Genomic DNA, 13,665 nt, shown 5'->3' with positions numbered 1-13,665 from the left:
ACAGTTCTTCCTTGTCAACAGACTGGAAATCTCGCAAAGCTTCGCATAACAATTCTCGCTCGATTTCTGGCACAAACAGTAAAAAAGACTCCAGTAAGTCGTCTTTGGTTCCGAAAAGCACTTCCTGCATAAGAGGCGGAGCTAACGTAATGGGAAAGTACTTTACTTGCTCCCAGCCTTTGACTAATATTCTTCCTACACTTTTCCACATACTGCTGGAATAGTTGAGTTTACAGTGCGGTACCCGGTAGATGTTTCCAACTGTCCATCTTTCGTAGAACTCTTCCCAAAATCCTGTGTAGCAATCTCGTGTGACACCAATTCCGGTTGTTTCCTCCAAATCTCCATTCGGTAACATGAACTTAAATTAGGATAATCATGTATGATGTCTGGATCGGAGAATGCATTGAGCATGTCATCTACTATATTGCTTCGATGTATCAGTAATCTTCGAGTTTTATCCAGGTCACTATGATCTTGACATTGGGTCGATTGGTAAGGATCACTAGATAAACTGCGGGGGTCAGACCCATCTTGAAAACCCTCTTGCCCGCTACCAATTTCCTCAATATTTGAAACATCATTACAGGCTTGTGGAGGCATGGTTGAACAATTTCTCTGTGTAGAATTGGAATCATAGCTGTCGTTTTCGATTGGGTTAACGGTTTTATCAGACTGGCCAGGTGGACCTTCATTGCCATCAGGACAGATAAACGGCTCCATAGATATGTCTTGTCCTTCCCCAGACTGCTCCATTGGTGACTGTTCCATGGGTGTCTCCATCAGATCTTCTTGAAGATTTGCAGATAATCCTCCGTTTGCTTCGTCAGTGTTGTTGGACTGTACAGTCACTATACCATATTCATTGTTTAAAGACAGCTCACTAGACAAAAGTTTTTTCTTTGTAGTTACCATACGAAATCGCTGCACCCTGAAACGGCTTTTATCACCCATCTCACCCACCGTAGCATTTTCATCGATATCATTGTCATACTTGTCTCTAATATCAAAATCGAAATCGTCAATCTTTCCCTTAGCTGATATACCGTTCGGAAAAAAGTACTCTGTTGCTAAGTGTAACAGGTCTGATTTCTGAATTGACTTATTTACAAACATAATGGCAGCACTATTGCCCGTCTTGGCGTGAATTTGCTTGAAGGCATTGGTGTCATATTCATAGTTGAACCATCTAAACTCAACCCTTTTGTGCGTGTTTTTATTGATCAGACTTTGCTTGTTTCTTTCAGATGATGTAACACCGTCCGGCATTTCTGACTCTTGAGGTTCTACTCGATTAAGTCGTCTCACTTTTTTCTTAAATTTTTGTACCAGTACTGGTTGTTTTTCTTTATTCGGTGCGTCTACTTGCGTCAACAATCGTCGACAAAATTCAAATACAGCAAGTCGGTCACCAGGTGAAGAAAAGTATCGGGATAACGCCATGTCATCCATGGATACCACTACCAAAGGGTCAATCTGAAAGAAAATAATAACACATGGTACAAATGTCGGCGAAGGACATTAATCATATTTTACACATGTGAACAGCACACATCAAAGGAATAAGCAGTCCATTCTCGGGATTTTATTTATTATAGGGGTATGCTAAACAGGAAAATGTGACCTTAGCCTGGGCTGGAATTTTCGATATAAAACACTCTGACTTGATTTAAAAAAACACGAAAACTTTACAACTTTCATTTTTCGTGTGATGCTACCACTTTTCACAAACGACAAGCGAGTTCCACTTTGCCCACATTATTCTTCATACTGCTGTTCTTTAACACTTTCATGATGATCTCCACGCAGAAAATTATTATTTTATTGCCGCTTTATATTCATTGTTCATCAGATTGTCAACGTAATGATCAACAATCTCGTTATGTATACAGAAAGCTTGTTATCATTGTATCCCAGTAATTTTCAAAAATACAACATAACTGTTAAATGAATGGGATTGAATGGGATTTTTGCTTTCGAACTTACACCTCACATGAACTTTCCCAGCCGAAATTTCTCGGACGAACCCGCATGGTATTTGAGATATCACACTTACTTGGTCATTTTAAAGTCATTAAAGGGCACTGATCACAGCAAAGCTGACTTTGTATTTCTTTATGACAAGATAGACAGGAAAATTCGTTTTACCGACCTGTTTGGCAAAGAAAGTTTACTTTTGGGCTTGATATAAAAGGCACTTTTAATTTGGATCATTAGAAAAGTGCCAACATTGGCGCGTTGTGGTTACGTGATTTGGCAGACACCCATTAGGAATGGGTAAGCACAATTGCCGTGTATTAATAATAATAATAATAATAATAATAATAATAATAATGGTTTAGTTCACCTCCAAATGGTGACCCTTAGGTCAAATTATAAGATGTAAAATTCTAAAATTTGTCAAAAATACTGAGTCGTACTTCAGCAAAAATAAAACACAGATCATCAAAACAACAATTGTATTTTTAAATTTAATTTCATAAGTATTAGTTGGACAAATGACGATAAAAGCAAATGCAGACGGCTTTCAAAGGTTAACTGATTAAACAGTGCCTGTTCCTGTGCTAACGTGATTCCAACTTCAGAAATTTCCTGTCCAGTGTCCCTTTAAATAACAGTACCTTTATGGATGAAGCCCCTCAAATGCAATTTTGTCAAGCTTCCTCCCTTTTTGGGAGGTAAATGACTTATTACTGCAAACCGAACGTGAAGGAAACACATATGACAAACTCAGCCTTCATGTGTTCCCCCTTAAATGTGATTTCTAAAAGTTATTGAATTCATGGATACTCATCCTTAAAACTGCATGCATGGCTTTAGGCAGGGTGTCGAAAAAATACTCGCAGACTCCCAACAAACCGACCTGGAATTAGCGTAACAGTATCCATTGCCAATTATAGCTGCTGATTATAAATATTGGTCCTTATTTCAACATGGTCTCAAGACACGCCAGTTTGCATATCTTATCTTATTCAGTTTCGTCCTTGAAAATGAAATCGAAACTCTATTTCGAGGTAACATGACTTTCACAAAAACACTTCATACCTTCTCTGTTTGCAACTTTTCCACGACTTCTGAGGAAATACATCGCGATTTCAAAAATTCTATCAATTTGTCATCCATGATGGCTCGTTCAGTAACTTACACGTCTGAAAAGAAAAGGAGTTAACTTTATCCAAAGGAGAAAAACATACATGGATTTGAGCCACGCTGATTAGTTCATTGTACCCTTAATGTTTCAAGTCACTGGTGTCATATTCAAAATCATTCACTGTACATGCTAAAATTAGCCGGCTGGCGTTTAGGTGTTTTGCTTACCCAGCTGCAATACTGTAGCTCTATCACCGGAGATGTGTTTACGGTTGCATACATTGAAAATCTTGAAAATATATACTTCAAATTTGTCGAGTAAGCGTAAATTTCAAATGTAAAAACGCCTTTCCGGATTGGTTTCTGGCTTCCGATCTATGAACATATGAGACTTGAAAAAACCTACATACAAAATTCCCGTTCATAGGCTGATTTATCACCCCGGGTCGTGGTGCTTCTCTTCCTGGCTAAAACCTAACACAATGCTGTTTTATGACTCATATTACAATGCTATTTAAGAAAAAAATAATAAAACCTGTTGTCGTATTTAAAAGGGTCACTTTACTAACGCACACTAACAATGCTACCAACACAAGTTTCTATGATGCTTGGCGAAAATTTACATGACAAAACATCCAGTTTACATATGTTAGAGCATATAATGGCTAAATAAACTGCTTAGTGACATTAAATACGCATACTTACATTAAAGAAGGGAATGGATGGCGGAGAACACCTCAAAGCAGTCACTCAAAATGGCGGTAGACAAGTTCACACGTGATCATAGCAGTAAAAACGTGTTAGAAACAACCTTCGTTTTCTCGTGAGCACAAGAAAAGATCTCGTGATCACAAGAAAAGATCTCGTGCGCACAAGAAAAGATCTTGAGAGCACAAGAAAAGATCTTGAGAGCACAAGAAAAGATCTTGTGATCACACGAAAAGATCTTGAGAGCACAAGAAAAGATCTCGAGAGCACAAGAAAAGATCTTGTGATCACAAGAAAAGATCTCGTGCGCACAAGAAAAGATCTTGTGATCACAAGAAAAGATCTTGAGAGCACAAGAAAAGATCTTGAGAGCACAAGAAAAGATCTTGTGATCACAAGAAAAGATCTTGAGAGCACAAGAAAAGATCTTGAGAGCACAAGAAAAGATCTCGTGATCACAAGAAAAGATCTTGTGCGCACAAGAAAAGATCTTGTGATCACATGAAAAGATCTTGAGAGCACAAGAAAAGATCTTGTGATCACAAGAAAAGATCTTGAGAGCACAAGAAAAGATCTCGAGAGCACAAGAAAAGATCTCGTGCGCACAAGAAAAGATCTTGTGATCACATGAAAAGATCTTGAGAGCACAAGAAAAGATCTTGTGATCACAAGAAAAGATCTTGAGAGCACAAGAAAAGATCTTGTGATCACAAGAAAAGATCTTGAGAGCACGAGAAAAGATCTTGAGAGCACAAGAAAAGATCTCGTGATCACAAGAAAAGATCTTGTGCGCACAAGAACTCGTGATCACAAGAAAAGATCTTGTGCGCACAAGAAAAGATCTTGTGATCACATGAAAAGATCTTGAGAGCACAAGAAAAGATCTTGTGATCACAAGAAAAGATCTTGAGAGCACAAGAAAAGATCTCGAGAGCACAAGAAAAGATCTTGTGATCACAAGAAAAGATCTCGTGCGCACAAGAAAAGATCTTGTGATCACATGAAAAGATCTTGAGAGCACAAGAAAAGATCTTGTGATCACAAGAAAAGATCTTGAGAGCACAAGAAAAGATCTTGTGATCACAAGAAAAGATCTTGAGAGCACAAGAAAAGATCTCGAGAGCACAAGAAAAGATCTTGTGATCACAAGAAAAGATCTCGTGCGCACAAGAAAAGATCTTGTGATCACATGAAAAGATCTTGAGAGCACAAGAAAAGATCTTGTGATCACAAGAAAAGATCTCGTGATCACAAGAAAAGATCTTGTGCGCACAAGAAAAGATCTTGTGATCACATGAAAAGATCTCGTGATCAGAAGAAAAGATCTTGTGCGCACAAGAAAAGATCTTGTGATCACATGAAAAGATCTTGAGAGCACAAGAAAAGATCTTGTGATCACAAGAAAAGATCTCGTGCGCACAAGAAAAGATCTTGTGATCACATGAAAAGATCTTGAGAGCACAAGAAAAGATCTTGTGATCACAAGAAAAGATCTTGAGAGCACAAGAAAAGATCTCGAGAGCACGAGAAAAGATCTTGTGATCACAAGAAAAGATCTCGTGCGCACAAGAAAAGATCTCGTGATCGTAAGAAAAGATCTCGTGCGCACAAGAAAAGATCTTGAGAGCACAAGAAAAGATCTTGAGAGCACAAGAAAAGATCTTGTGATCACAAGAAAAGATCTTGAGAGCACAAGAAAAGATCTTGAGAGCACAGGAAAAGATCTTGAGAGCACAAGAAAAGATCTCGTGATCACAAGAAAAGATCTTGTGCGCACAACAAAAGATCTTGTGATCACATGAAAAGATCTTGAGAGCACAAGAAAAGATCTTGTGATCACAAGAAAAGATCTTGAGAGCACAAGAAAAGATCTTGTGATCACAAGAAAAGATTTTGAGAGCACAAGAAATGATCTTGTGATCACAAGAAAAGATCTTGAGAGCACAAGAAAAGATCTTGAGAGCACAAGAAAAGATCTTGAGAGCATAAGAAAAGATCTCGAGAGCACAAGAAAAGATCTTGTGATCACAAGAAAAGATCTTGTGATCACAAGAAAAGATCTTGAGAGCACAAGAAAAGATCTTGTGAGCACAAGAAAAGATCTTGTGAGCACAAGAAAAGATCTTGAGAGCACAAGAAAAGATCTTGTGAGCACAAGAAAGATCTTGTGAGCACAAGAAAAGATCTTGAGAGCACAAGAAAGATCTTGTGAGCACAAGAAAGATCTTGCAGATAGATCTTGCAGTATCAATCTATTGTAATATTTTACAGAATGAAAATTGGTTTTAAAGAAATAGCTAGTCACCTAGTTGATGGATCTGGGATAAGTTAAAACTTAGGCCATGAAAATGTTGACATTTATAAACTTGAATATTGAATTATTTATTTCCTGAAAGTTATGGATTACAAATAAATGCTAAATTTGATCACACTTTCAATGTTCACTATTCGATAAGATCAGTTAACATTGTGTAAAAATGAACATATACAATTTAAAGTTGACATTGATCAAAGTAAAAGTAATATACAAATACTGGTAGCACATTATATTACTGAATAGAGTACTGTTAACTTATAACAGTCAGTGTACTTGACTGTGTGATTGATAAACCATTATAGTTGACCTCTGCAGTCGAATTTAGAAGGCATTCAAACCTAATTTTGGACAAGTGAGAGTATTAATTAGATCATTAAAGCATCCCTGATTCCGTTTATTATATAGTTGGCATGAGATTTGAAATTGTAGTGTCATATACTGCCTCTGAGCTTTAGATACATAAATTTTAAACTGTATGGCCGCAAAATGCAAGGCCTTGAATTTTACTCCCTAGGCGAACCACAAAAGCACGATAAATTATCTTGTGCTCACAAGAAACTATCTTGTGCTCACGAGATAAATTTCTCGAGATCGCAAGATACTATATTGTGCTCACGAGAAACTATCTCGTGCTCACAAGATCTTTTCTTGTGCTCACGAGATAGTTTCTCGTGCTCACAAGAAAGATCTCGTGCGCACAAGAAAAGATCTTGTGATCACGAGAAACTATCTTGTGATCACAAGAAAGATCTTGTGATCACAAGAAAAGATCTTGTGATCACAAGAAAAGATCTCGTGCGCACAAGAAAAGATCTTGTGATCACAAGAAAAGATCTTGAGAGCACAAGAAAAGATCTTGTGATCACAAGAAAAGATCTCGTGCTCACAAGAAAAGATCTTGTGATCACGAGATAGTTTCTCGTGAGCACAAGATAATTTTTTAATTTTTTGCTTTCAAACATGTCCCTTATGGGCTTTCATAGTTTCACGCATACTTCAATCTTCAGATAGACAGTCAGAACTAAGAATATCATTAGCTATACTCCAATTTACATGTTCGGGACGTACAATAATAAATTGTAGCTTTTCTACACATTATCAATACTGTTAAAGCTACGCTGAGTTGATTTCAAAATGCCGCCACCAAAACAAACATCTGAGATTATTTACGAGTCAAATTTCAACACCACCGTATCGTTCAAGGCAAGAAATTACATGTCACGTAATAGTTATGTAATTATTGCTGACACTATGGTAACAAAAAAGTTCTCCTATAGCTAGGCTTTCCGAAAATAGATAATTTAGGGGAGTTCTGAACTTTTTGAACACTAGACATTCGTTAGCTTGAAAAGGTCAAAGTTCCCACATTTATGGTCACTTCCGTAGTCCCGTTATCATTGTGGATGAAAAGAAATAATATCATCTTGCACAGTTTCATCAATATATTTGACAAGTGCGATCTGCATGGCCGATTTCCGTTTGCGCTGCCATGTTTTGGAAGCAGCTCGGTTTGGGCAAAAAGAAGACTCATTATAACCAGCGACGAAGGCGTTTTGCGTACCTGGAACAACTGTATACCAAGACTCATTGTATACAAGTGTATCGGAAATCGTCTGTATGCGTCAAGTAGCGTCTCTTTCAAAGTCCGCCACGAACGAGAAACACCGTCGTCCCGAGAAACACCGTCGTCCACTTTAAGGATTCGCTCTGGCTGTAATGAACACCGCCGCGGCAGAGGGGGCGCTACACAACCACCTGTAGATATATTTACTGGTACATTTTATACTAAAAGTCCCATGAAATGGTCTTACACACCACGCAAAAATGCGAACGTTTAATAAGATCGATCCCGCTTGTCCCTCGACACGACAACGCATATTTGTTTCCAAGATCCGACCCAAAGAATAAAAACATTAAAATTTGCTCTTAACAAAGTTTGTGTTTTCATCGTCCCTCCAACCAGACCGCGGTACCTCATTCACTCAATTTATTACTGCCTTATCAATCACTGCTATGAAAACTAAACTTGTGAGTATAATATTAGACTAGGCAACTCAATTGTTTGTAGAGTTTACATCGTCTTATCTCGCTGACCTAGATTTGTTACTAATACGCTCCTTTTGATTTTTTTTGTAAAATAGCTGATAAATGTTATAATCTGAGTGGAAGCCGGGACTTTCGCTTCCAGTTATTCTATATAAAGCTATTTCTAATTCAAATGTGCGCTTTACTTTCGATCATCATATCCGTTTGGCGTCGATAGAGAATTGGACATGTCTTTCATTTGTGCTTAGAATATGAAAACATGGCCTGCCGTGCGCCCCCTACGGCAATGGCTATGAGTTATCTTGCACTGTTTGTTCTAAGTAGGTTATGATATATCTCAATATTAGACTAAATTTTTATAAATTTTTTATAATTTAATCGACAATGAATTTGCTACCAATACGGGCCAATGAAATATTTAAGTCACATAGTAAAAGAATAGTCTTAGAATATTTAAGCATAAAGTCTACGAATTTGACATCATTTACAATCATTCTATAACTATGAGGAGGTCAGTCCCTGCTGTGACAAATTAAACCTTCATACGTGCTACCAATTAGACCGATCGCAGTGAGAGCAAGACCGTCTTAACATCGCATATAACTCTCCATACATGTTGACAGAAGATACGTCCTAAAACTTCTGCTTGAAATAAGGAATCATCATTTTCCTCGAGACATATGAAGAATGAGGCGACATTTCTAACATCAAGTTGACCCAATTTCAGTGCGACAGCGTTTCACGGCCTGGACAGATTCTACAAACAATGTGCACTGACAAATGCGTCTTTGACATCAAAATGTATAAGGTTTGCAATTATTCAGAATAGAATGCATCTTTGGGATTAATATTTGGACTATCAGATTTTATATTTTTTTCTAATCAAGAGCTTGTGGGGTTCATTTTAAAACCCCTGGAGTAAGAAAAAAATTCACTATGATCCTAGTTTTTCGAAAATCGTATTTAACCTCACAGAGTTAACACAGGAATGGTAGCAATTTTGAATGTAAATGTCGGAATAGATAATTTGTTTCTTTGATAAAAAATTTGGCACTACGACCCTTGGTTTTTTTCTTGATTTGGTTAAAGAACGGCTGAAAATTTCATTTAGCAAAAGGTTAAGTCTTTCATTTTCAAGGTGCATACTAATTTTGAAGTCGTCGAAGAGATTGTTTCGGCTAAATAGTCAAGATCTGTACAACTACAAGTCAGATTCCAACCTTATGCATCGGTATGCATGGTGAGTACATTTATATCAAAATCACAGATCATAACTTCATTGTCGATTGACATTGCTAAACAATTCCGCATTTTAAAATTCTGTAAAGTAATGATCTTTTTATCATTCACAACATTTATTTATCAGTACAATCTTTGTACTTTCCATTATACAGAACACCTGAAGAAGCTATAGCTCTGCAGCGAAATGTTGTGTTACAAGTACATTAAAATACGTTCAGACCAAACGACCACGGGTGTGGTAGTGTGCCCAAATCACGTTTTTTAATATCACCCCACTGCACTCTTACTGCACTCTTCACTTGGGATCAACTGCTAACGTTCTATTGAAACTATATATATATATATATATATATATAGCACTGTAATTTCCCTCGAGGACATCTGTATACTTCGATATATATATATATATATATATATATATATATATATATATATATATATATATATATATATATATATATATATATATATATATATATATATATATGCACTCTTCACTTGGGATCAACTGCTAACGTTCTATTGAAACTATATATACATACATACACACACACACACACACACACACACACACACACACACACACACACACATATATATATATATATATATATATATATATATATATATATATATATATATTTGTGAATACACCACTGCTAAGTCGAGGGAAAGAGAGGAAGGTTTATTGCAAAAAGGAAACGGAACACGCCAACAAAGTATAGAATAAAGCACAAAAATGAAACGGCAAATATAAAGCAGTAAAGGGCATAGAACTAGTGCCCTCGCAGATCTCAAACTAAGTACTATCAAAACTTACAATACAAAACAGTCGAAATAGAAGTAGCAAACTAACCTACGAAAAATATGAGCAAAATATATGGGAGAGGGCCCCTTCAGTCAAGCAACCGAGCAACGGTCATTGGTGACCTTGGGTCAAGGTCTGAATGACCTTGATGATGATTCCATCCTGAGGCAGCAATGTGGGGATGGAGTGGAAATCCCGAGAAATGGGGGTCAGGATGGAATCCAAAGCCCGGACACTTGAGAGAAAGGGAAAAAGAGAGGAGGAGACAGGGGATGGTGGTGGGATTGGCTGAGCAGGTGTGGAATGAACCCAGCGGCTGAATGAATGAATGAATGAATGAATGGGAGCGATGAGACAAAGGCTTGATTTTGTAGTGTCGTGTGCAAACGTGGCTGATTGGCTGGGAAAGAGGATTGATAACAGTCATGGGTAGAAGAGCCGATTGGCGAAGGGGACGACAGTGAAGATGTAAGAAAGGCAGATAGCTAGGTGTAATTACAAAACACATTTGTGATAAAACACAGATTCCACAATATTCCACAATATATATATATATATATATATATATATATATATATATATATATATATATATATATTGCTTTTTACATATATCATAAGTTTTTCAAGAATAGCAGTGTCATATATTTACAGTCATTGCTATAATTGTATTTTCTATAGTCCTCTACAATCCTATCTAAAATTACATTGTCTTCAAAAAGACAAGAACTTTCGATACTCTTACATTTTTTAATCATAGGAGTAAAATGCAAATATTTTTGAAATCCATCGACAAATAGAATCCACAAAGATTCTTGAAGCTTTATAACCTTATACAAGGACATGGAAATCTACGGATATTTATATATCAAGTTTTGTCAGTGATAAATTGAACTGCTCCTAGAAGAGGCCAAGCCGCCCTTTCAACAATTTAGAAACCCTGCTTAGTAACTCCCTTTAAAATCAACATCTCAGCCATGTAGCCTACCACTAATTCTAAGTAACTCTTGAGTGCCGAGAACTTTGTCCTCGGATTACTTGTTTTCGGTGAATAAAATAAAGGAAGCAGGTTTGTACTTGAGAACTGTCTAGATTTTCCATCGTAAGGCATGAGCTGGATGATGCAGATACATTTTGATAATATTATGTTCTGCTTTCGAATCTTTAATAAAAATCATGATTTTCTGAATAGGGAATGTCAGTTCTTCTCTACAGGAGGGCGCTGTTCACTAGGGCAAGTCAAACGAACAAAACACCATGTCGATGATGACAGTGGAGATGAAACCTTGCATATTCAAAGTAAATTTCGGGCGGTATCGGAGACAGAAGATGAAAATTCTGAAAGTCCAGCAAAAATAATTCACTGAGTCTATTACAGAAGACAACTTAATTTAAAGAGGTGCTGGAAATGTTGTTGACCGCGATACAAATGATGAAACTGATGGAAATATTACAGCAAATGCCAATATCGTACCAAATTCTGGCCGTTATCAAGCTCTTCGTACAATTAGTAGCGATGATTCTGAAAGTGAGTCTGGTAACAGCAATCATGAAACCAACTCCATGGAACAACATTTGCCACAATGTGAGATGGCCCCCTCTCAAGATAAGCTTCTCAGTTACTTTGAAAATGTCAAAAAGTTACAAAAAACATGGAAGAGATGTGATTTTGCCCCGATTTGGATAATCTGCTTCTACTGTGCTGGCCTCCAAGGATGCAACGAGCCTGTCTTTGTCCATTGCCCTATAATGACAGAGGTATCTTGGGGCCTTAGGAGTAATAATGAAATAGCCCTCCAAGAGTCACCGCTACAGCCAACATTCCTGTCATTTTTGCTTCATGTTCAGTGTCGTGCTCTGCTGTTGGTTTGCAGGCCACACCCCTTTGCCTGCAAGTGTAGGGGCTGGAGGTGAGGTGGTATGAGAGAGGGGGCTTTCCCCTACAGGGAGCTTGTTACCCATGAGCCTGTCTGTCTTGGTAGGGGCCCTTCCATCTTGTAGGCAATGGCTTTTCTCCGCTTCGGTGTTGATGCCATCATTGTAGCCAAAACTCATTTCGGCGAACTGCAGGTCGTTGTTGTACCCTGCGATGCTTCAAGTGATTATCAGCAGCTTGCTTGGCATAAGGGGAGCACCATTTGATTTCGGGGGGGGGGTATGGAGGAAGAGGGTATGGGAGAAAAAATTTTTCAAGTCAGAGTGACAGCAATTTTTTTTTCTACTGTCAGTCTTGCATCATTTTTTATTTCCAAATGGAGCAGCAGTGCAAATTTTTTTATTGGTCATCGAGTTTGTAATGCGTTGTATGTCGTCATTATTTACGGCCTGAAACTCCGAAATTTCGAGTGACCACCCTCCCCTCGCCAACCATGACGAATTTGAGTAACCTCCCTCTCTAACTCTGAAATTTTGACTGATCCCCCACTTAGAAAAGTTTAATACCAATACAAGTAATTGTAAAATTTACAAAATACAGCAACAGTAAAGACCTTACAAATCCTGATGAACCCTGCTAGATTATCATCAGTTATCTCATGATGGTTCAAAAAAGGTGAACCCATCAAAATGAAATTCAAAGTCACAATAAAATAAAGATATGAAAGCTTACTCAGTATCTAACCATAAAGAATATTGTTTTACTTGGATAGGTATGACAGGGTTTTCACTAGGATATCTGACTGGGCAGAATTTGAAAGTACAGGGGGAGAACACGCGAGAGGCTTAGGGGAAAGTGTCACAGGGGCTTTCCCCTATCTTGCAAGGACATTTTAAAGATATTTCTGTGTGCAATGGTGCAGTCTGGTGTGATCCGAGAGGAGTTTTTTTAATTTTTTTACTAATTGAAACTGTTAGAATACCCCAAGGGGAGAGCACGAGAGGGGGGTCGTATTGGAAATTTTGAGTATCTGATATGTTTAATGGTGCAATCTGAGAGGAGTTTCAGTTTATTTTGCACTCGGTAAAACTGTTTGAAAACGACATTGAACACTGATATTTTTTACATTTTTTGCGTGATCAGTGTTTGAGTCACAATATTCAACAACCAAAAAAACCAATACAATTTGTGAAAAACAGTTCTGTTTGCCAGAGACTGAAGACAAATGAATATACATTGTACAGGAACGGAAAATCTGTGACCTTCTTGTGTCATTTCTCCAGCTGCCAGCTTCTAATGAAAAGCCTGAATATGGTATGTTTAACTGTCAAAATGGTCATTGAACTGAGGTCAATTAAAACATGTTTCTGTGATAATAAATGATGAATTCACAACAGTTCAGTTTTGTCCTAGATCCTGTGAAAATTTTGAGAAATTGATGTGCTGATGTGCACCACGGTGCAGTGTAGTGCAATCCGAGAGGTATTTTCAATTTGTATTTTACCAGTAAAACTGTTAGAAGACCCCAGGGGGAGAGCACGAGAGGGGGTTGGCCCCCCTCTCGCATTGAAAATTTTGA

General features: G+C 37.6%; 1 protein-coding gene across 1 annotated transcript; it reads right to left on the bottom strand.

Annotated features, from left to right (window-relative positions):
• On the bottom strand, window positions 1-3,184 carry LOC139123389 (uncharacterized). The gene is made up of 2 exons (XM_070689538.1): window positions 3,046-3,184; window positions 1-1,476 (listed from the first exon to the last, which is right to left on the bottom strand). Exons 1-2 carry the CDS (start codon window positions 3,121-3,123, stop codon window positions 196-198), a joined length of 1,359 nt encoding a protein of 452 aa, XP_070545639.1. The 5' UTR covers window positions 3,124-3,184; the 3' UTR covers window positions 1-195.
• Window positions 3,185-13,665: the final 10,481 nt, after the last annotated feature.

Source organism: Ptychodera flava, chromosome 22 (assembly GCF_041260155.1).
Source record: "Ptychodera flava strain L36383 chromosome 22, AS_Pfla_20210202, whole genome shotgun sequence".
NCBI lineage: Eukaryota > Metazoa > Hemichordata > Enteropneusta > Ptychoderidae > Ptychodera > Ptychodera flava.
This window is presented reverse-complemented; position numbering and strand designations above follow the sequence as displayed.